General features: G+C 53.9%; 1 protein-coding gene across 4 annotated transcripts; it reads right to left on the reverse strand.

Annotated features, from left to right (window-relative positions):
• Position 1: 1 nt before the first annotated feature.
• On the reverse strand, positions 2–23,162 carry ITGB4 (integrin subunit beta 4). Of its 4 annotated transcripts, none has more exons than XM_052687927.1 (41): positions 22,588–23,162; positions 20,131–20,222; positions 19,923–20,005; positions 19,083–19,184; positions 18,561–18,765; positions 18,091–18,187; positions 17,834–18,005; positions 17,447–17,710; positions 16,839–16,928; positions 16,630–16,752; positions 16,331–16,498; positions 16,040–16,116; positions 15,696–15,907; positions 15,205–15,308; positions 15,004–15,102; positions 14,501–14,627; positions 14,275–14,394; positions 14,030–14,136; positions 13,753–13,786; positions 13,126–13,314; positions 12,806–12,909; positions 12,506–12,564; positions 12,005–12,028; positions 11,776–11,924; positions 11,523–11,702; positions 10,791–10,939; positions 10,402–10,606; positions 9,647–9,807; positions 8,875–9,055; positions 8,617–8,754; positions 7,782–7,964; positions 7,450–7,581; positions 6,278–6,478; positions 5,246–5,404; positions 4,546–4,719; positions 3,658–3,807; positions 2,995–3,183; positions 2,631–2,786; positions 2,158–2,322; positions 1,747–1,860; positions 2–1,348 (listed from the first exon to the last, which is right to left on the reverse strand). In XM_052687927.1, the coding sequence occupies exons 1-41, from the start codon at positions 22,590–22,592 to the stop codon at positions 1,206–1,208; spliced, it is 5,586 nt and encodes a 1,861-aa protein (XP_052543887.1). In that variant the 5' UTR covers positions 22,593–23,162; the 3' UTR covers positions 2–1,205. The 4 variants fall into 4 exon arrangements, with proteins under 4 accessions (XP_052543887.1, XP_052543886.1, XP_052543888.1 ...); XM_052687926.1 differs by lacking the exon at positions 22,588–23,162 and adding an exon at positions 22,148–22,280; XM_052687928.1 differs by lacking the exons at positions 4,546–4,719; positions 22,588–23,162 and adding an exon at positions 22,148–22,280.
• Positions 23,163–23,529: the final 367 nt, after the last annotated feature.

Below are 23,529 nucleotides of genomic sequence, written 5' to 3' on the forward strand. Positions count from 1 at the left end.
CTGTAGAGAAAATATTTATTGAGCGCACAGAGCTGCTGTTGGGTTGACCCGAATCACCAACAGCCCTGGGGACCAGGTGAGAATTAAAAAGCAATGACACTTGGGGCACAACGCAGCCGTGAGAGCACACGTGTGCACAGGGAGTGTGTGCTGCCAGGAGCAGCATGCTGTGCTCTGCTATAGGCAGAACAACGTTTGGATGGATCCATGTGGATGCTGCAAAGGGGCCTGAACTCATTGTTCTCACTGCTTCCCATCAGCCAAATGGTCCAAATGTATCCTCATCACTCTGCATAGATCTCGTCCACCTCCATTTTTTGGTTTTTGTTTTAATATAAAATAATAAAATACATTTATATATTTATATATATATATACTACCAAAACTGTACAATATTGTATGCAAAAAAAAAAAAAAAAGCATCAGAGGCCATCATAAGTAGTGCTATTCAAATGGAAGGGTATGCTTTGCTAGTGTGGTACCAATGTTAGCAGCAAAAGACAGACACAAATAGGCACAGTAAGAAAGCAGATGTCACCTTGACCCACTACCTTGCAGCTCTTGTATAACAGAACAGAACAAAACCACCATCTCCAGCAGAGAGCCAAGCTGCCATAGAGCCCAGGCCAAAGATGGAAATTGTAGAATCATGGAATTATTAAGGCTGGAAAGACCAATAGGATCCTACAGTCCAACCCCACCCCATCCCTACCATGTCCCTCAGTGCCACATCTCAACAGTTCCTCAATGGCTCCAGGGCTGCTGACTCCCCCACCTCCCTTGGCAGCCTGTGCCAATAAGTGGTGACCCTCTATAAATCAGGATCTCGTCAGCAGGGATCCTTTCAAAACTGAGGACCTGAGAATAAATAATTTTCTTTGATTTATCTGGGGAGAAGGAAGACACGGAGGAATATCTGCTGCAGGAGGTGTGCTTGGATGGGTGGGCATTGAGGAGTGGTATTGGAGAGAGCAGTGGTTGCTTATGGAGGAGATCCAAGTACATTCTGCAGAACTGAGGCTGCAGAGCAGGATGGGGAGCAGGGTGAGCACACAGCTGGTGAGCCAACCGTGAGCTTTGAGTGTGCAGAGCTCAAAGTGCCACGGAAGGTCTGGAGGAGCTGCCCAAGCACAGTCTGGGTGAAGCCCTCCTGGATGGTCCTGCAAAGCTCTGTCAGCCCCAATGGAGTGTCCTGCTGTCCCAGCTCAGGCCTCATAGAACTGTCTCTCCACCTGCTTGGTGAGGGTCCCGCTGGACGTCACGGTGCGGCTGATGAACTCTTTGGTGACCTGTTTGGTGAGGGTGCTGCTGGCACTCTCCACTCTCTGGGACGTCATCAGCATGCCGTCTGCAACGAGAGGATGGATTCATGGAGCCACACAACATCCCAAGATGGAAAGGACCGTGAGTCCAATCCCTGGTCCCACACAGCACCACCCAAACCCTATGTTGGACAAGAGCCCCAATGCTCCCTGGTCTCTGGTGGTTTGGGGCAATGCCTACTGCCCTGGGGAACTGTTCCATGCCTGCCGCCCTCTGGTGCAGAGCCTTTCCCTAACCCCCACCTGACCCCTGATGCAGCTCAGGATTTCCTAACAGCTCCCAAACTTTCCATCTTGCAACATGAGCCTGTGAGTCCTTGACCTTGAGGGGACAACATGGGGCAGCCACAGTGAGGTGGCTGAAGATGGTCATCATGTATCTCTGCAGGAAGAACCACGGTTCAGATCTTCCTCTGGTCCCTACCTGAGAAGTGGGGGTCCAGAGAGGAATGGCTGATGCTGGTTTTGGTGGTGTATTCCATGGGGAAGTTGTACACCTCTCTTGTGTACTGCTGTCCTCCGAACTGTGAGAAAGTTCCTAGGGAGAAGGAGAAGGGACAAATGAGCCAGGGCATGGCAAGGAGCTTCCAGCATCTCAACCCCGCTCAGTGGGGACCAGCAGTAAGCTCAGGAGATTTGTCTTGCTCTCATCCCCCACATTCAGTGCATTTTGCTCACAAGGCACAGCATTGCCTTCCTTATGGAGATTATGGAAATTGGAATCACCACGAGAATGGTGGCTTCCAGAGTGGTTCAGAAAAGGAGCCCAGAAGGCACATTCCCTGCTCTGAGAGCTTTCTTATCTCTGCATTTCCAGAAGGACGTGGTTCTGTACCTCCATCTTGAGATTCGATGGTGATGATGCCTTCTCTCTCCGGCCCAACGCCTTGAGTGGTCTTGGCTTGCACTTTGAACTTGTACGGGACGTTCTCACTCAAGTGGGGCACAGTCAGGGTCGTTTCTGGATTGTCACCTTCGACGTAGATATTCCTGGGCTCCCCTAATGCACACACATATGTGACAGAATGAGAGTCTCCAATGAGACTGTCCCGTGAGCGTCCAATAAGAAGGTGGACATGCAAACATTCTCCACTGCTGGCTGATGTCTCAGCTTTCCCTAAACACTGTGCCATACACTGGCAGTGCAATCGCACCACCCAGTCCTGCTGTTTCAGCACAGCGCTGACCTTCAACCAATAACCTCCATTGGATTTGGGCTGCACTGAGCTATGGGTCAGTCTTCCCACCACTTCCGTTATACTGCCTTTGCTGGAGGCATCTTGTTCTCTGCACAGCCTGACACCATACCTCCTCCGTGCAGCATCTCGCAGGTGATCATGTAACCCAGGATGGCCCCGTTGGGTTTGCGTGGTCTCTCCCAGCTGAGCTGCAGGGAGTCAGGGCTGAGGGCAGTGAAAACCAGAGGTCCGGGGGCACTGGGTGTGCTCAGCGTGAAGGGTGAACCTGTGAGGGCATATATGTAATGAAGCAGGGAGGTCTCAGCCATTTGGAAAGCTAAAAGAAAGTGAGCGCATGGGAAATGAATTCCCATTTCTAAATGAAAGGAAGGAAAGGAGCACTTCAGGATGAGTTTAGGGGGGAGAAAACAGCAAGGCCAGTAGATAACCACAAAGACATCAGTGCCTCCTTCCCTGCTTCCCATTCACCTCACCTGGAACAGGGCTGAGTGGACTCTGTGGGTCCACCTGGGACTCTATGGTGATGACTCCTTCCCTCTCAGGGCCCCAGCCCTCCTCGCTCTGTGCCTTCACCTTGAAGATGTAGGAGTGGTTGGGCAGCAGGTTCTCCACAACCACTGAGTTCTGGCTGGGGTTGGGTATGGTGAGGCGGTGCACCTCTCCTGGGACACACAGGGAACAGGGACATCAGAGGGGGGTTGCAGGCACAATGACAGAGCCGTGACTTTCTCCTAAATCCTACTTCAAATGGTCTATCCAGAAAACTGAGCCAGAGAACTTCCTCCCAAACCACCTCCATCACACCTTGCCAACGCAGTGGGTAGTGCAGGACCAGATGTTGCTTGGGGCTAGCATTGGCTTCTTGAAAACTTGGAGATTTTCAGTACCAAAGAGAACCACGTTTTCATGAACTGCCCCCAAGTTTCATGTAAAAATATTACATTCTTATATTCCAATCCTTCTTCCAAATCCAGCGTGACGACAAAACCTTTGACTGAGATGATGGTTGTGATGGAGGTCATCTGGTCCACCCCCCAGCCCAAGCAACGACAGCAGGTTGCCAAGAGAAGACCTGGCCAAGATGTCACCACCAGAAGCTCCCAGCACCCAGATGAGCCCTCTCCTTGCCCACTGACCTCCGTTGAGCAGCTGGTACTGCACGCTGTAGCCCTGTACCTCCTTCTCGCAGTGCGGCTCCTGCCAGCTCACCTTCAGTGAGGTGGGCCCCAGAGCAGAGAACACCAACCGTGTGGGGATGTCAGGGACACCCAGTGGAAACCTGGAATCTGAAGCAAAATGGGACAGTCACAGCAGGAATTTGGGGTTAATTGGGCTGGGTGAGAGAAGGCGGCAGCACACGCAAGCGTGGGATGGTCCTGATGGTCCAGAGAGAACGCGGGGAGAACGTGGGGAGATGTCCTCTCTGCAAGCTAGTCTGTCTGGAGGGGGACTCTGCACACCTACAGGGATGTCTTGTGGCCTTGGGGTGCCACCCTTGCATGGGAGAAGGCAAGGTAATCTTCATGCCCTTTGGCCAGGGACCTGGTGCTGTGTGTTGCCCTCTTGGCTCACCCCAAAGCTCTCTGTCCAGTCTGCCAAATGCTTTGTGGACATCTTCAGAGCGAGCACAGCCCTGATCTACACCTAAATCAACCCAACACCTCCAGGGACTGCTCAAGGCCGGGACCCACGTTCTCCCCAGGAGTTCTCCAAAAGCCTGTGGGGTAAGAATGAGAACAAGAAGCTTGTTAGGAATGAAGAGGAAAGGGGCGATGAGGTGATCAGCTCATTAGATCACAGTGGCAGCAGTGGTGAAGGTTAATCAGCCCACATGGCTTGGGACACAGCTGAAATCTCCTGCAAATGGAAAGGTGGTGTGATGGAGGCTCAGCCAGGTCAGGAGGTAGATCAGTGTGGCACACAGAAAGCCATGAGAAAGGGTTTTTGGGAGTAGCTCACAGAGGGCCAGCGGCGTGGCTGGTTATGGGATGCATGACTGAAGGAGGCACTGGACAAAGCTGTACCTATGTACTTGCAAATCCCCGCAGACCCATCAGTCATGATTATAGAGTCTCGACAGCCAGTGCTGGGGTAGTAACCCTTCACCTTTACCCTGCTCCTGAAACCCACGTCCCTGGGCCGTGGGATTCTCCTCCCAGCATCTTCAAGGATGGGAGAAAGGAATCTCCCTGAGCAATCTACAGACCAGCATAGGGGAAGAAAGAAAAAGAAAAACACCATTGAAGACATCAGAGTGGGTTCAGCCCAGGTGCTGACTCCTGCCCAGAGAGAAATTTCTAAGGATTAGATTTGAAGTTTTTTCACAACCTCTTGTCAACACCAGTTTGATGTACACGCATGGAGCTGAAAGGGAATCATGCTGCTAGACATAGTAAGGGGCAACAACATAAGCTCTGCAGTGTGGAAACAAGGATGTAACTCCTGTTCCTGAGTCAGACATGGGCACCCTTTCCAGAGTGGTCTGGAAGCAGAGCAGCCTTACCAAAGCCCTAGCACATCAGTGGTAGAATCATAGAATCATTCTGAGTTGGAAGGTACACATAAGGACCATCGAGTCCAACCTCTAAGAACATGAGCTGCCATTTCTCTGATTCATCAGCCCCTTTGGCTGCAAACACAGCCCTCACTCCAAAAAGATCTGCAGGGCACGGATCCGAAGGTGGTCATGGAATGGAAGAGCAGCCCCCACCACCTCGTACTCACCGTGCCCCGACATCATGGTGGAGTAGTCTCTGGTCAGTGAGGAGCTCCCCATCACCCTGTGCTCCTGCTGCACGTGCTGGTGGTAGCTGGTGTTTGCTGTCCTGGTCAGCGTGCTGCTGCTGCCGGAGAAGTAGTCCATGCGGCCATTCAGCAGGTGTTCTGTGAAAGAGGGCACACGTAAGGGGCCTGGCTGAGGGTGGGCTTCTGCTCCAGGCTCCATGGCTTTGCCTTGGCTTTGCCCTGGCTTCAGTTGCTCTGGCAGGTCGTTCTGGAGCTCTCCGTCTTGAACAAATCACCCAACACGATAAGGGGGAAACAAACGGGTAAACAGAGACTGCCCTACACCAGCACCAGACACACATGGTGCCCAAGGTAACTCCAGACCTCGGCCTCACTGGGGCACTGCTTGCAGTTCTCAACACGTTCCCTCACATCTCTCCTTTGACGCAAGCGCAGGTTTATAATTTCAGGTTCAAAAAGAAAGCAGAAGAAGAAAAACAGCCTTTTATGGAGGCGGTTTCTCCTTATCTCTCTCTGGATCCCATCTCAGTTGGATCTAAAAAGCAAAATGCTTCCTTGTTCTGGTCCTTGGCAGATCCTCAGCAGGCCAGGAGAGATCAGCTACCACAGAATCATAGAATCGTTTGAGCTGGAAGGAACCCTTAAAGGTTGTCCAGTCCAAATTTCTGTTTAACAGTCCAGCATTTCTACCCCAGGAGCTCAGGGCACTTAATTAAGTTGAGGAGCTGCCTTTGGAGGCGGTACTTTCCAGGCATTGTTTGAGTTTGCTCGAGTCTTGAAGGTCCAGCCTTTTGTAGAAGCAACTTGCTAGCAGGCTCCCAAGTCCATGCCGAGATGGGGGTTACCTTGACACTCGTGAACAGACACACTGAGACTCTACAGCACGTGGACATCATGCCAACGGGAGGACGGGCACATAAGGGGGAGGAAGGGGGCTGACGCAGCCGCAGCCCCCTTGGCTCAGGGCAGGACGAGACAGGACACTCAGTGCCATATGAAGTCGTCCTTCACCTGCTTGGGGCCGGGGGGTCCCGCTCCTCATGGGGCTGCCCGTAGCCACGTCGCCATCCTCCTCACGGAGGAGACCCTCGGTGTCCGAGGAGAGGTGGCTGCTGCCAGAAAGGCGGGGAATGGTTTCAGGTGGGAGCCTCCAGGTGATGCGGCGAAGATCCAAGTCTTCTCCCAGCAGCGGCACGTATTTCCATCGGGAGCCTTTGGGATAATGTAAGCACCCGTGTTGGCATGGTCTAGAGGGGACAGAGCGGGACACCAACCGCCTTCGTGCTGCTTGCTAGGAAGGGGAAGGGGAACAGCACCCGTTGGCTGGTGAGTTCAGGCGGTGCACCATCGCATCACTGGTAGATGGAGGGAACATGACAAGCACAATGTGCCTCAACCCCAGGACTGTTTTCCAGCCCTGTGTCCATCATGACAAAAAGTGAGAGCTGAAGTCCCACCATATCACGCCTCTCACGAGCAATCTGCTGCACCAATCCCCTGCTCAGGGGAGGCTTCATGCTCTGCAGTGTGCACGCAGGATGGTCAGACACTTGGTGTTCCCATTACTTCTGCTCTCTGGGAATTGCTTCCGGATCCCAGGCTTTGGAGAACTCCCAAGGAAAGACCCTCCAGATCCCACTAATTTATGGCCAGTCGTACCCTCCTTGTCCCACTGCAGTAGACAAGGGAGCCAGCCTCATCCTGAAAGCTAAGTGATGGAGGAAGAGATGAGAGGCCACTGGGATCCAGTGGGATCCAATTCCCTGACCAGTGCCTCCCTATTTCCTGGTGTGCTCCCTCCCGTTGGCTTGACTGAGACCTTGAACCTCCAAAGGACTCAGAGATCTGTGCTTTGCCATCTCTGGTTGGCTAACAGTAATTTTCTTGGTCCATTCAGACAGTAACAGACAAGGAAGATGAACACAGAGGGCTATGAAGAACTTCACCACCCCACACTGAGATTTCTTTTTGCCTCCTGGCCAGAACAGGTGGTCCTATTTAGGCTAACATTAGTCAAGTGTTCCCAGCTCCTGTGCTTTGGAAGTGCTGACCTCCACCAGCTCGGAGATGATTCGGATCTCCCCATCTCAGTGAGGAGGAAAAGAGCAGTGAAGCTCATTGCTGAAAGCTGTTGAGGAAAGCGAATGTTAGAAGCGACCTTTGCAAAACCTGGAGCAACGTACCTGAATCATCAGAGACGCTGGGACGCTTGCTGCCAGCTGGAGTGCGAAGCACGTCTGTGCTGTACATCAGGTAGCTGTCGTAGTCCTCACCTCCTTCAGCATCAATGATGGGGACATCGGGAATGATGGGGACTGGAGGGGAGGTGGGGAGTGCCATTAGACACACAGCTCACAACCGCGCTGGACCCACCGCGCTCAGGCCTTCAGCCTTCACCAGGGTGAACGGCACAGTGGAGAGGGCAGGGTGTGGAGGAGCAGCTGGGTGATGAAGGAAGCCCCCCAGCACTGCTCCTGCCTCCACTGCCCCCCATCCAGACAGGGCAGCAACTCACTGGACATGGGACGCTTGGGCTGCGTAGCGAGGTTGATGGTGGCTTCTCTCTCAGGTCCCCAGCCAGCACCGTTCCTGGCCTTCACCATGTAGCGGTAGGGCTGGGACTCCCGCAGGTTTTCTATCAGCACCATGCGCTTCTTCGGGTCTTCAACCAGCACCTTCTTCATGGGGCCAATGGGGACTGAAAGTAGAGGTACACATATCCCCCCCATGAGGTCATGAGGCACAGACAGCCCCACAGCAGCGCGTCCTCGGACAACAGGATTGATGAGCCTTGGTGTCAGGACACAGCTCGGCTCAGGGACAAGGCGTAGAGGCTGTCTGGGACGCTCATGACAGGCATGACATTGTCTTGGGGAAATTCCCACACTGAATGCTGAAGTCAGCCTATAGCAGAAGTCTCCTACTGCAACCATAGATCTAGGTCTAGACCTATGAACAAAGTTTTAAACATGAAAAACAGCACAAAATACTACAGAAATGAATGAGAATTGAGAGTACTTTGCAGGATTCAATCCTAAGTTACGATTTGCTGTGCTCCTTCTTCCTAGAAATGATATCTTATCCCAGTTTTCACAATAAACATCCTTGGAGCCCTTTTGTTTCTAGAATTATAGTCTCATACAATCATTTAGGTTGGAAAAGACCAGTAAGATCACCCACTTCAACCATCAACACATCCCCACCATGCCTACCAACCCTCATCCCTCAAGGTGACATCTATCCTTTCCTAGAAAACCTCCAGGTTTCCTGCTGCAACATGGGACCAGCCCAGATGTGAGAAGTGCACTCCAACTGGTAGAGCTGCCCTGGCAAGAAAACAAGCAACTTACCATTTTCATCATTAACGAGTCCATAACTGACTTCATAAGCTGTGATCACCCCATTGGTTTCTGCAGGCTCAGCCCAGCTCAGCTGTGTCACGGTGGAAGACACGACATTGAAAGCCAAGCGACCAGGCTCACTGGGAACTGTAATGGCAAGAGCCAAGAGGCCGGGTTACTCCAGCTAGGAGCAAAGCAATCAGGAGCCTGGAGCTCCATAAATGGCAGACAGATGAGCACAATTTGCTGCTACATAGAGAATCTCACCACTCTCCAGCGTGCGGCAGTGTATGATGTCAGAGTAGGCCCCTTCACCCATAGCATTATAGGCACAGACTTGCATCTCGTAGTCGCAGAAGGCGTAGAGGTTTTTCAGTGTTGCCCCTGGTGATTTGACATCCATGACGTTGGCTTCGGATTCGGGGTCACCCTGCACCCAGTATTTCACCTGACAAAACAAGTGATAGCTGTAACTCCTTCAAATCTTCACTGTGATAGGTGAGGAATTCCTCGTCTCTTCTTAGATCTGTTCTTAGGGCGGTGTTCAGCTGTCCAAAATAGGGGTCAGAACACTTTGTGGTACCTCCAGACCTCACTGCCTCATTTGCACCCCCTTCCAGAACAGGTAGGTGTCTTTTGGGACCTTCCCTGCAACGTTGCCCAAAGGTAAGGGATGGAAAGGGGGATGAGCCCAACAGGAAACTTTCCTGCAAGTCTCACATCCGACCGAAAATGGTCATCAGAGTTGGAGAAGTATTGGCACAGCTGCCCAGGAAAGAGTCACCATCCCTGGAGGTATGAACTGTGGAGATGCAGCACTGGGGGACGTGGTCAGTGGGGATGGTAGGGGTGGATTGGGGCTGGACTTGGCGATCTTAGTGGTCTTTCCAACCTTAATGATTCTATGAAAGGAACCAGGATGGAAGAACTCGCTCCCTTTTTTGAGTCTCTTCTCCCCATCCCTTCAGCATGAAGGAATACGGGTGTGAGAGCCACATGACAGGACCCACACCTCCCCTGGTATCCACACACTCCTCACCTTGTACCCCAGAGGTTTTCCCGTTGGAGGAAACCAACTGAAGTGGATTTCTTTGGAGCTCAGGGCCTGGGCACTGGGATTAAGGGGTGCACTCAGGCGGCCTTTGGGAGACTGGGTGAGCTGGCCCATGCCAGTCAGTGGGGGGACACCATCCACCACCTCTGTAGACACAAGGGAGAGAGAACGCATCAGTGCCAGTCCTCCAAGGAGATGGAAATAAAAGAAATGGGCACCTTCCTGGCACTGCCTGGCCATTCAGCGTTACTGAAGGATAAATATCCATCACAGGGGAGGGAGACTGAGGCCACTTGGTGATGCCATCCCCCCAAACCATGCAGCAAGCTGGCATAAAGTCTGGCTTTGATCCCCTGATGTCCTGCACCACCTGCTTCTTCTCCCAGTCTCGGAAGAATTTGGCTTCTTGCAGCTGGAAATCTTCAGCTTGGCTCAATCTAATGCTGACCACCTCTCCCCCTATTTTTACAGCTTTTAATTCAAATCCCTAAAGGAAAAGGAGTGAAGAATGCACTCTATTTCCTTTTTCAGTACAGACCATCCATCTTCTTCCCACCTATACTCTCTAATGCCTCTAGAGGGAGACCCACATCCACCGGTCGGAGCTGGACGCTGCTCATCGCAGCTCTTACGGGGAGGTGGGAGTCTGGAGCTTCGTGGCACACTCCAGGTGAACCGATCCTGCGTGGGGTCAACCCCCTCCTGCTGCCATCGCCCAGCACCTGGCTGCCAGCCCCTACCTGGGTCAGCAATGGTCACCGTAGCCTGGGGGTATCGGCCAATCTTGGCCCCATACTTGGGATGGAGGAGGTCGATGGCAAATTGCTTGACCTGGCGGTTATGCAGGAGGGTGTCTATCTCAGTTAGCTCCAGCAGGGAGACTTGCACTTCCTTTCGGGTCTCCCCGGGCTGGAAGACCAGGTCACCTTCTGTGAAGACGTAGTCCTGGAAGAGAAAGGAGTAGTGCGTGATTATAGCCCACAGCAGCCACGAGATGGTTCTCAACCTTTGGCTCTCCCTTTTCCTGGCCATATCTCCTTTGAGCCCAGTTCACTGTTTCTCTGCAGGTTGGTTCCTTTCTTGGTGCCTGCTCATTTCTGCCTGCCCAGGTCAGGAGCTCCATCCTTACCCTGCCTTCCTTGGCAGTGAGATCTCGGGTCCTGTAGGTAACTTGGGACCTCCCGTTGTCTATGATCTCCCGCAGGACAGGGATCTTGGCCACCTTATCAAAGCGGCTGTGGGAATAGGCTGGCTGCAGGAAGGTGATGAGGCTGCTGGCTGGAAGGGGCAGGAAAGAACAGATGTGTTAATGCACTAAGATTCACACTACAAGTGCCCAGGGAGAGAGTTCATAGAATCGTAGAATCATTTGAGTTGGAAGGGACCCAAAGGTCACTTGGTCCAACTCCCCTGCAACGAGTGGGGAGTTCTTACCACCCAAAGCTATAAACCACATTGGAAATACTACTGCGTAGGCTGGTGGCTTCACCAGTCCTGACTCTTCTCCCTGCTCAAAACCACCCTATGAGAAGCAGAAGCAAATCACTGGGGATATTCACCTGCTGCCCCAAGCACTGCAGGGACCTATGGCCAACCCATGGAACTCTTGCCATGGAATTAGTAAGAAGTAAACTGTGGTGGTCAAATATTTTGGTCTCTGTCACTAGGGGTGATAACTTTTCTTTTTATGCTTTAAAAGATGCTGTGGTTTAGACCCCAGTACCTGAAGACAGCAGTCTCTGGCTTGTGACCAATGGGAGCACACAGACTGCACCTTCCTAACAAACCACAAGTCCATCTGGACATGGGACACACAGATACAATCTGCCCTTTGTCTCATGCCATGGTCACCGTCCTTCACCTTGTTCCTTGATGATGGTGATGTTGACGATCCTGCGTCCAATCTGTGCGATGCCGGTGGGGACATCGATGGCCTCCACCTGCAGCTGCTTCTCATCATCATCATCCTCCCTGATGAAGAGTGGGACGCGGACATCAACCAGCTCCACAGCTTCTTGGAATTCCACCATGCCGTGAGCATCTGGGGGAAGGGACAATGATGGAAGGTGGGAAACGTCCTGCCCCAGGACACAGCATCGGGCTCTGCTCCACACCTTGGTCAGAGGTCACAGTGTAGTATCCTGGCGAAACCTTCAGGTCATTGAAAGCCTCGTGGGAAACGTGCTTCTCAGTGACCTTGATGATCTCTGTCTTGGCAGAGCGAGGGGCGGTGAGCACCGTGTCCACAATGGTGTGGTCCTGTCTGGAAGAGAGGAAGAAAAGAGCTGAATGAGGTTTGCTTGCTGCTGGAGAACAGCATAGAAGGCTGGAAGATTCACTTACCTCTTCCCAGAATTGGGCTGTACCCTGGGAGGGGGAGAAAGAAACAATCAGAGTGAGTAAAACCTTTGGGGAGACAAAGTTCTGCATGAATCACAGCCCTGCACATGTCTGAGCTGCAGAAGCTGCCCTGCGGGCTGCAGCCATAGGGACCAATGCCAACCCATCCTACAGAAACAACGGCCCCGTTTCATGTTCCCTCCTGTCAGGCTGCTCCCTCCAGCCCTAGGTTTCCCAATGCAGTGAGGAACAAGCCCACGGGGCACCCACAGCTGCTCAGAGCCGCAGGGAGGGGATGGTGCTCCTTGCTCAGTGCCAGCATCCCCATGCTGCAGCAGCACTTCTTGTTGTGCACAGGACTGAATTTTCCCATTGAGCACCATGTGAGCACTGGGAATGGCTCACAGACCACGCTCCATCCCACACCACAGATTTCACATCCTTCCCATCACTCTTGGGCATTGGCCCAGACCCCGGACAGAAGGTCTTCCCACAGTGACCCACCTGAACTTGGTCTGCTGGGGCTTGTAGCAGCCTGGGATGTGCTTGTAGATGTCATCCAGCTGTAGGAGCAAGAGGTACTTTGTAGATGTACATCACCCCGAGCCAAACCCAGTCCTCACCTTTTCCCCCCACCCAAGGCAGGGATGACCATACAGCTTGTCCCCAGGACACAGCTAGAGGCTGCACCTGGAGCAACCCAATGCAATGCTTTGATAATCCTGAGGATCTGTGCTTTCTTTTAGTAAGAGGGAAAAATCACTTCTTTGAAGATTCCCATCCCCACGGTGCTCAGACTCTTACATTCTCTTCCACTTCCTTGCGCAGCTGCTCGCACTCCCGGCTCTCTGGCTTCACCAGGTTCTGCGTGAAGAGCCGTGTCAGCCTCAGCGACAGCCCATAGGGAACTGGAAGAAGAAATTCCCCACTCTGACAACCCAGCCAACAGCTGGATGCATGGCGTCCAGATCACATGCTGCCAACAGCTAAATCCCATCCAGCATCAGCCCAGAAGACCTTTGCAACGCTTTTGGAGGTGACATGATGGCTACTGGGGGCAACCACTGAGGCTTCACGTCCTCCACCATCTCCTCCAGGCCCCGTTCCTCACGTCTGTCACTTACTGAGGTCCTTGGGGTTGAGGGCAGCGTGGGAAGTGAAACCCTGCTTGTGGACGTTGTTGTTGATCTTCCAGCGGACGGTGTCCCGACCCTTGAGGGATCCACTGCGCACCATGGGGGTGTCCAGGTGGTCTGAGGACATGAGGCTCTGGCGGAGCATGTAGTGGTCCTCCTTAAAGCCAACAGTGCGACCTGCAGAGCAGGAGCAGAGTCGAATAACCATAAAAGCGTGGACTATCCCAAGTTGGAAAGGATCCATGAGGATTATTGTGTCCAACTCCTGGGTGCAACGGATGCCAACCATCAATTCCCCAACAGCAGGGATTCGTCCTGGGGAGTCTTCCACCAAGCTAAGGGTATTGGGAGCACAGTGGAGCCAACAAGTTGGTGGCAAGAGTGGGGGTGTCCAAGAATGGGGACAGCATGCAACCCAGCTTGGAGAGCCAGCAGGGGGGTTCCAGTTGGGGAGGGAGGATGAGCATTATCTTTTCTCTGAGGCTCTGATAAGACATTGCCCCAGTTCATCTCCCAACTGAGACAGGAAGAGGAGGAGGATGCCTACTTTTGTGTATCCCCCCAGAAGCAGGCAGTGACCCCACAAACCCCTCTCCCCATTCAAAGGGCTCCTACCTCGTGCACAGCAGGGGAGCAGGGCCAGGCAAGCCTAGAAAATAAATGACCAAACACACAGTCACTCTGTAGTCAGGGGTTAAACTCCCATCTTCAGGTGGGAGGATTTAGTGCTGGAGTGAGGACAGAAGGAGATCTGGAAGATGACCTTAACCTGGCAGCCTTTTAGTGGGGGAAGTCACACTGCAATTCATAGCAGTGGTGCTGGATGTCAGTCGAGAGGCAGAGCTGATGCCCCGGCTACAGTGGAGGTGGGCTGGGTTTGGATGTCACTCACCTTGCAGCAGGCGCAGAACCTCCAGCACAGCAGCAGCAGCAGCCCCAGGAGCAGGATGAGGAAAATGAGCAGTGGGATGAGCCAGAGGAAGCTGCCAGGAGGGCACTCTGCAAACAACAGCAGCATCAGCAGCGCATCAGCGTCCGAGAGGGATGTGAGGAGCCAGGTTCAGCCTGGGAGCATCTCTCCCAACGCTCACAGCGAGCAATGCTGCCCAGGGAGAGCTCTGCCACTTCTCTGCTCACCTTTCTTCTTCTGCACCTGGACGGTGGCATTGGGGAGAACACTGGGGTCTCCCTCCAGTGTGTAGTGGTAGGTGCAGTCATCCTCTTCATCCTGGAAGGAGCAGTGCTCATTGGCCTCCTCTGCAAACAGATTGGGAACACCATCATCAGGCTGTGGCCACCAGGATTAGCACCCCCCCAGGCCACGCACAAGGCAGACAGATCCCATGTCTCTGCATCTCAGTACCTTTCTTCAGCTCCTCCACCATCTGCACGTGGAGGTGGCATGTGCTGCAGTTCCCCTTCCTGTTGCCTGTTCCCCAGGCCTGGCACTGCACACAGTCCCTGATGCTCTCGCACACAGCCTGGAAGCCCTGGGCAGAGGCAGATGGAGATCAGCCCTGGGGGAAGCATCACACCCAGAGCAGGCTGCAGAGATGCCATCCCCAGTACTGCAGCACCCACATTAGGTGACCTTCCCAAAATACGACTGAGCTATCTTTCTTCCCAAGGGATTAGCAGTGGGGAAACTGAGGCACTGAGCCAAGAAAAGAGTTTTTTGCCTTGAGGCAAACCTGAATAAAGCAATAGTCAAGACCTCTGCCGCATGCACACCCTACACACACTCAGCATCCGCACTGCTGGGGAGCTGGAGGGCATGGCATCCCCCCAAGCTCTGCACTCCTTCCCCAGCAATTCACCCTGGGAGGGAGAAGTGAGAAACCCAAAGGACCCCATGCAGATCCTCACCAGGGAGTAGCTGATCTCGCAGGTGGAGCTGGTGTACAGGGATGCCTTGTCACAGATGCACCGTCCGCATTCACACCTCCCCTGGTTGTTGCAGATGCCCTGGGGGAGCAGAGGGGACGGTGGGTGTCACAGAGCATTCACACACAGGCCATGACACCAGGTTTTGCTGCTGGGACATTGCTGTGGGTGTCTGGGACATACCCCCCTGCTGTCAATGCAGGTGTCATTGCTCGTGGGACACTCACAGCCAGGACCCTCCCAGCCACTCTCGCACACACATGCGCCCTTGGAGCAGCGACCACGATCTGCAAGGTGAGAGGAGACATCACTGCATGGCACCCCGACGTGGGCTGCATCCCTGAGCCTGGGCAAGCGGAGTGCCCCCATCTCCATGCACATGTGCAAGTGTAGAGTCCCCCAGACCCATCACGTTCTTCATCCTCATGTCCCAGTGCCACCAACTGGGCTCACCGGGACCTGCAGGCACTGAAGGAAGGGATCGTAGAATATCCCTTATCACAGTATATTCAAAGTTGGGAGATATCCATAAGGATCATAGAATATCTGAAGTAGAAAGGGACCCATAAGGATCACAGAATATCCCAAGTTGGAAGCGATCCATAACAACCATAGATTATCTCAAGCTGGAAGGGACCCATACGGATCGTTGAGTCCCACTCAATGGCTCTCACCGTTGCAGAGGAAGCCGGAGGTGCGCGGGCACTGCAGCACGTCGTATTGGCAGAAGTCCCCATCAAAGCGCTGCATCAGGTCCTCAGGGTAGCACTGACACTTCCCACAGAGGCATTCGCCCCGACCTGAGCATGGCTCCACATCCCCAGGGCGGATGCAGGCTTCGTTGTTGAGGGATGAGGCCGGAGAGCAGTCACACGTGTCCCCTCGCCTGGGGTGACATGGAGAAGGGTGGGAGCAGAGCATGGAGACTGCGCCCGGGCAGAATCCTCAGGGCATGTGTGAGCATCATGCTGTGTCCCCAGACATGGCAGAGGGACATGAGGCCCCGTGAGGTCCTTACCAGCCTGCATGGCAGATGCACTGCCCACAGATGAAGTCCCCATGAAAGCTGCACTTGGGTGATCGGAAATCTGGTTGCTGTAAGGGCATAGATTAGAGGTGCTGCTGAGTGGGCTCAATTCCCCCACAGACACCTCAAGCATCAGAAGGCAAAACCAAGGGAAAAGCTTTGCCCATGAAACTGAGTTTTGCAGTAGGATCATGCACATCATGAGCTCAAAGCAGCATCCCTGAGCCTCCTGACCCGGAACACCAAACCTCCTGCCCAGGGCCAAGCAGGACCAGTACATACCTGCTCACAGGGACACACGTCACACACGACGGAGGCTTGGACTTGGAGGCTGTCGCTCAGTGAGGTGGGTTTCACATGGATAATGCCCTGCCGGTCCTTCTCAGGGAGGGTGCAGACGTGCTGCCCACCAACGTGCTCCAGAGCTTTCACCCGCACCTGGAACTTGCCCTGCAGGGATGGGGCAGGTGGGTGAGCCCAGAGGAGTGACTCCATCACCAAATCCCAGGAGGGAGGAAGCTGGGATGCGTCAGGAGCTCAGCCCTCCCAGGGACCAGATTCTCTGTGATTCTGTGACCTACCACTTCCCCACGGGTGATGTGGAAGGACCCAGATTCCGTCTTTTCATACATTGAGGAGATGAATTCCGTCTTCAGGGCCTTGGGGACAAAGTCAGCTCGGATGTCCATCTTGGAGCGGATGCGCTGGGTGGACAGAAGGAGATCATCAGCCCTACTGACACCACATCCCACCCTGGGAGCGAGAGCAAAGCCCTGCAGAGCACCGTTACCTCAAAGGCTGTACGAAGCAGTTCCACTATGTTGGATGAGTCCTCCTGCAGCACCCCTATCTCAGAGATGGGGAAATATTTGTGCAGCTTCTGCAGAGAAAAAGGGGCACACTGAGGTATGGCACCATGGTGGCAAGTCCAACCGTCACTGCTCCTTAGCACTGTCTGAGGCAGTGAGCCCACAGCTCTCCTTAGCCCAAGATCGGGGTGATGCTTTTGTTCATGGGCTGCTGTGATCAATAGACAAGATTTTAGTAGAAAAAAATAAAAATGTGATTTTAGCAGGAAAAAGAGGTGGGGAAGTGCTTAGGAAAAAGGGGTCAATCATGTATGTCCTTAGGGATGTTCTCAGCTCAGCTTGAGGTCTTGACCAAGGTCTCAAGGTCTTTTTGCTCTCTGGCTCTGTGTCTCCACACGAACAAAGGAGACTCCTAGGAGCTCAGATTCCTGCATCCCAACAACCCATCTTGGGGCCTTTCACCACCCAAACCAGAACTTGAGACACCACGACACAAATTCAAAGTGACAGACATTGCTTCAGCACTTGGGAATCAAAGAGGAGCAAGAGATGGTCCTGGAAGAAAGATGATCCCATGAAGCTCCCTCACCTCATAGTAGCTGTAGGAGTGGTTGGTGACAGCAAAGATGGGAATGATGTTGTGCTGACCCAACAGGCGCACCAGCGTGGGCACCGAGGGGTAGTCCTGCTTGGTGTCATACACATAGGTGCCATGGGTGTCCAGGTGACACTCCTCATCATTCCTCGCCAGGATCCCTGCCAGGACGTTGGTGCCATCAGCTTCGTAGTGAAAGGCTGACTCGGTGGAGAATACAAGCAAGTGTGTGCTGTCCTTCCTCCAACCAATCTTGTCCTACAGGTGGGGAGAAAGAACCTTTACTTCTGAGCCCACCACACAGCAATTTTGGTCATTGGCAGGGCTTGGAATACTCAGCCCATCCAGACCAGAACCTGACCATTTGTCAGCCACTGTCACCTTGCAAACAGCAGTCTGCAGGATGGCATCGAAGCCACCCTCAGGTGCATCCAGGTTTCCAGAGATGCGCTCCTTCCTGAGCTCCTGGCTGAAGTAGTTGATGTTGTTGGTCAGGCGGATGACGTTCTTGAAGGAGAAGGGGGAGTCAGCGTTGTTCCATGGCTCACGGAGCCTATGAGAGAGCAGGAGGGCAAAGAGACGTTCCAGCAACCTCAATGGGGAGCTGCATACCTGTACGGCCCCCCAGCCTTACTCACTTCTCGGGTCTCATGTCTGTCTGTGGGGATGAGACTTTGTCCACAAACTTGCCAAAGCCGATGGTGTAATTGGAGGTGAGTGCTTGCAGGAACTCGGCTGGGAGAGAGGAACAGATGTGAAAGAGGATAAGCCCACTGCGTTGCTGCTCCACAGAAAGGTGCCCTTTCCTGGGTGCCATCTATGCTGGTCACATCTCAGATTGAACCCCAGGGATTTAAACTCTTTGGGCTCAGATCTTGTCTTTTTGAGGTAGAAACCTACACCACTTTTGGCAGCTCCTTTCCAAGACAGGAGCTTCCAATACAACCCATGCCTACAGGCTCGAGGTGCCAAAGCCACTGCACAGAACAACCCCACAGGGCATAGAGAGAACACATGATGGGCCAGGAGGGATCCACCCAACAGAGCAGCAACAAGAAACTAATAAAAGTTTTATCCTGACATGGAACCCTGTGCTCCCTGCTCTCACCCAGGTTTTGCCCCATGCTCTTGAGATTATCCAGGTCATCAGACATCGAGTAGGAAAAGTCCATAAGGATGTAGAGATCCACGGGGCTCTCCAGGGGCTGGAAGACGTCCATATTGAAGCTCATCTCCTCCCCGGCCCGCAGCCTCATGAACATGGCCTGGGGGGCCACCTGGGTCCTCTGCAGGAATGTGTTGATGCTGATGTTCTGCAGGGGAAGAGCGGGGTGAATGGGATACACTCCACCTCTTGTAGGCAGGTAACTTATGGTGGATGCCCCAGTCTTGGTGACACCCAAGGTCAGGCTGGACGGGGCGCTGAGCACTGATGGAGCTGTGGGTGCCTTTGTACGCAGGGAGATGGACCAGATGGCCTTTGAGGATCCCTTCCAACTCAAACCATTCTATGAATCTATGAGCCCACTCCCTTGCCCTCAGAGCAACAATTCCCCCATGCCCATATATGCCCAGCTGGGTGCCTTCCCAGACATCAACATCTGGAGATGGGGGTCCCTGCAGTGCCCACCTGCTGAGTGTGCATCTCGCCCCTCGTGTAGACGATGCCGGCCTCCCCGCAGCCATAGCGCAGCAGGTTCTCCCGCAGGTCACAGCGCGGCTCCTCAAAGCTCTGCATCATTATGAGAGCCGTGTTAAGGGCACCAAAATAAGCAAAAAAGCAATAAATAAATAAATAAATAAGAATAAGAATAAAAAGGTGTGAAGTATTGGCACAGGTTGCCCATAGAGGCAGTGGTGCCCCATCCCTGCAGACAGCCAAAGGCAGGGATGGGCTGTGAGCACTGATGGAGCTGTGGGTGTCCCTGCTCAGGGCAGGGGTGGCACCAGATGGCCTTTAGGGTCCCTTCCAGCTCCAACCATCCTGCGATTCTATGATTCCATACTCTCAGCAGGAAGGCCACAGTGGAATCCTGAGTGAGTCAGTTGGGCCTGGTGAGCCCTTCCTTGTAGGGCAGAGAGATGGAGACAAGTGTTGCCCAGAAGATCCAGTGTCCCCTAGAACACTGGGGAATGGGAGCACCTGGGATACAGCTCTCCCTCCATCCTATGGGTAATCCCTGTATTGGGATACCTGAAAAACTTCAGCCCTGGCCAAAATCCCTGAAAAATTTCAGCTCTGGCCAAAGGGCATTCATTGATAAATTCCTGTATTTTGGAAGCTTGCCCCAAACTTTCCCTGCCTCCCTGTAGTCAGTGTCTGAGTTAAGGGCAATCCACATCTCAGAGCTTTGGGTCTGCAGCCAGAGGCTGACTCCGTTCTTGGGTTCCTCCCCTGGATTTTCCAGTGATGGGATGCAGGGTGCGGAAGCAGCTGGGATCACAGCCCCACAGCCCTGCCTGCCCTCACCTCCTCGGTGCAGAAGGAACACTCCTTGGCCACACGGATGCACTCGGTGCAGCTCTTTGCCCGGCTCTGCACACAGCGGTTATCTGGAGGGGGAAGATTGCAGCACAAGGAATGCAGAAAATAAATAAGGATGAGAGGTGCAAAGGCCGACCCTATTCCCAGGGAGTCGGAGGTTTTGCTGGGGCGGATGGAGGAGGGCTGCACTCACTTCTGCTCCGTTGGCCAAGAATGGTGGTGCAGAGCAGGGCCAGCAGCAGCAGCCCCACACACGGCCCTGGCAGCGTGGCCATCCTCTTCCTCCTGCAACACATGGGGTGCTGAGCAGTGGAAAAACCAAGGCTGGGGGAAAAACATCCCAAAAGGAGACAGTGGTGTGCCTGGGAGAGCTGGAGCATGGGCACAATCTGTGCTCTGAGCAGGGCAGGGCACAGCAGCAGAACCAAGAGCAGCCCGTGCTCCATGCAGGCTCACGCAAGAGACTCCTGTGCTGGAGCAGGGTGGCTGCCACCCCACTGCCACCCCATTGCTGGGCAGAGCACAGCATCCTCCACACACGAGAGCAGCAGTGTTTGGATCCAGCCCTGGATTGTCCTGGGAGAGAGCAAAGCGTCCACCTGTACCCCCCCACAGAGCACAACACAGCGCCGTCCCTCCCGCTATTTCCTATTGCAGTAAGAGTTTCCAGGATGGCCGAACAACAAACAGAGGGTGAGGTCTTGGGAAATGCCAGACCCAGAGCTCTGGGCTGCCCGGAGCTGTCAGGAGGCTGCGTGGTTTGGAGAGCACTGGGGTCCCTTGCACAGATTCCAGGGGAGCCCACAGAAATATACTGAGTGCACAAAGCTGTGCAGGTGCAGAAGTCGTGGCAGCAAGGACTCCAACACGGCACCAGTGCTGGGATTTCTCTCTCTGAGTGCTCACATAGTAGCTGGATACATGGCAACAGCCCCATTGCAGAAACAGGGAAAAATCTCCCATTCCAGGGACCAGAGCTCAGCTCAGCCCTGTGGTGCAGACCCAGCTCCTCTCCTGCCCACGAGGCCAGGCAGAGTCATCATGGCACTCCCTGGCCTTTGGGTACACCGACGCAGTTATGTCCTTTTGAGAGCTGAGATAAGCAGCCATAAAGCACAGCTTGGTGTTGACATCCTGGTGCCCTGTGCACTGCCAGCTTTGAAGTGTTTGGTCCCACCCCACATTGCCAGCAATCCGTGCTCAGAGTAAAAGCAGAGTAAAGTGGCCGTAACGTCATAGAATCCTCTGAGTTAGAAGAGACTCCTGAAGGTCTTCTAGTCCAACTCCCCTGCCACGAACAGAGACTAACTTAGGAAAAGGTGCTGTGCTTTGGTTGGGTTTACATGACAATAAAAAAGAAATCTGCTCAATTGGGAAGGATTAGGAGACAAAGTGGAGCTGATCCCAGTGGCACAAAAGCAGCCAACCTCTCCCCAGCCACATCTGCTCCTGCTCTTCTTCCTCTGCCCCCAGTCTCCATCTCTGCCTTGGCACAGCCAACACGCAGCTCCAGAAAGCACCAAGGAACCCCTGGGCTGCACTGCTCACACCTGAGCAAAAAGGCCCTCCTCCAAAGGAACCACTGCAGGAACAGTGTGGGGACAGCAGAACCTTCCCTTGTCAGCTTGGTGCTGGGAAGGATGAAGCTGCAGCCAGCACTGCCCTGGAGCACATAGAGGAAGAGGGCTGAGGAATGGGAACTCAATGTCCTAAGCTCCGTGCATACCCCCCTCGTAGGCCTTCATCTGCACAGCTTGGAGGTTGGGATGGGCACAGCAGCTATCTGCTGCATTTAGACTTATGAAATACCACTGGAGACAGGGCTGTCGGCTCACTTCAGGGACGGCAGCCTCAGGGTATCCAAGCACCCAAACACACCCTCCTCCCAAACAGTGATCCTGTGTGTCACCTCTGTCCTCTGTTTCATGCGACACTGGAGTCTGCAGGGATCCAACCCAGCATCAAAGCAACCCACGGGACTGGGGACAGTGTGTCAAGGGCCCCAGCACCGCCTGATCCCACTCTGCAGTTACAGACCCCCCTGAGGTGCAGTGGGACCCACAGCATGGAGGAGGGGATGGTGGTGGGAGGCAGCTGGAAGAGCATCCAGTGCTGTGCCAGGGAGAGCCCAGCACCCAGGTGGGCAACACGCAGAGATCTCACAAAACTCAGGAACCACCAGAACAGACCCCCAGAAAAGCACCACCAACCTGACCCGCATTTCACAGGGTTTGCAGCCAGCGACCTGCTGTGCAAAATAACCTCCGTGAGCTCTTAGTCGTGCCTCCGCAGGAGGACTTTCCTCTTGTAACCTTTGAAACCTGGAAGGAACTGTCTCCAAAAGCAGCAGCGCTGCAGGCTGTGTGCAGTCCCAATGGCACAGGCACGGCCCCCCCCCGGGCAGCTTTTGTTCCACCAAATAACTTTAGAAAGGAAAAGCGCTTTGCACAGCAGAACTGCCCAGGCACGAGCAGCACAGCCAGCAGCAAAAAGGCAGCAGAAAGCACGCAGCTATCGCTAAAGGAGAAGGGGAAACGCACGCAGCTGAGCCCACCTGCCCTGTGCCTTCATCCGCCCCCGAGTCAATCGGCACCGCCAAATTAAAAACAAACCCAACGCCACGGAGCTCAGATGAATTAATTCCACAAACCTCATTAGCGCCGGTGCTGACAGCGTCCAAACCTCCACCGTGACCCGAAGAACAGCACCCACACAGCGAGCCAAGGAATTCCTCCAACAGCAGCAGGGAACGCAGTGCTCCGCTGCCACCGGCTCAGCTCTGGGCTGGGCCTTTTCTTCCTCTTTTTTTTCTTTTCCCTTTTATTCCCTCCTCTCTATTTTTCTGTCCCCTTTCCGGTTAAACGCCGATCTCCGTCCCGCAGGGCTCACATGCCCAAAGATTGACCTCGTCCTCCACGTTCCTCCATCCCGCGGTGCCCAAAGGTGCGAGCCGAGTGCTGAGCCCTGAGCTGAGCCCCGTGCCCAGGTGAGGCCGGGCTTTATGCTGGCCAGGTGGGAGGGGGCCGTGACTCAGTGGCTGGCATTCCTCCGCGCTGTGCACACCTGTACAGGCAGGCACAGCCCCGCAGCCGCCGCGCTGCCTCCCCCCGTGCAACTCATCCCCATCCCAAAGGAAAAGGGCTGAGCCGGCAGCAATCCAGCCCTGGGAAAGGGCTGCGTTTGCCACCGGTTGTTTTATTGGTGGGGCTCAGGGCTCGTCCCTCTGTGGCACTGCTGCCCAATGAAGGCAAAGGTTGGATGGTGGAGCTCTGATCCGCCCAGCAGTGGGATTCTTTTAGCTGGGAGAAAGAATGAAGCTTGAGTAAGTGGGAATAAATGGGTTAACCAGGAAAAAGGAGGATGTGTTTGCACCGTCAAAAATCACAGCAAACGGGAAACAGGGGAAACCAAGGATGGCACGGGCACTCGAGCTCCAGTGTTTCCCTGTTTCTCAACTCTCACTTTGGAAACCTCAGTGTTTTCCTTGCACTTTCGGAGAGGTCATTGCTCAGATTCAAAGGAAGAATCTGAATGTGCAAGGTTTGGGGGCTGCCTGCTTTGCTTTTAACCACTACAAATGCTGAATGCAGCA

Source organism: Tympanuchus pallidicinctus, unplaced genomic scaffold (genome assembly GCF_026119805.1).
Source record: "Tympanuchus pallidicinctus isolate F22 unplaced genomic scaffold, pur_lepc_1.0 scaffold23, whole genome shotgun sequence".
In the NCBI taxonomy this organism is placed as follows: domain Eukaryota; kingdom Metazoa; phylum Chordata; class Aves; order Galliformes; family Phasianidae; genus Tympanuchus; species Tympanuchus pallidicinctus.

What these genes read in the sequence shown, in the direction of transcription:
- ITGB4 (XM_052687926.1), bottom strand. An exon ending in GACCCCCCGGCCCCAAGCAG is followed by an intron (nt 5,405 to 6,277) that starts GTGAAGGACGAC and finishes CCTCTTTCACAG; the next exon opens with AACACCTGCTGAATGGCCGC. An exon ending in CATCGAATCTCAAGATGGAG is followed by an intron (nt 1,861 to 2,157) that starts GTACAGAACCAC and finishes CCTTCTCCCTAG; the next exon opens with GAACTTTCTCACAGTTCGGA.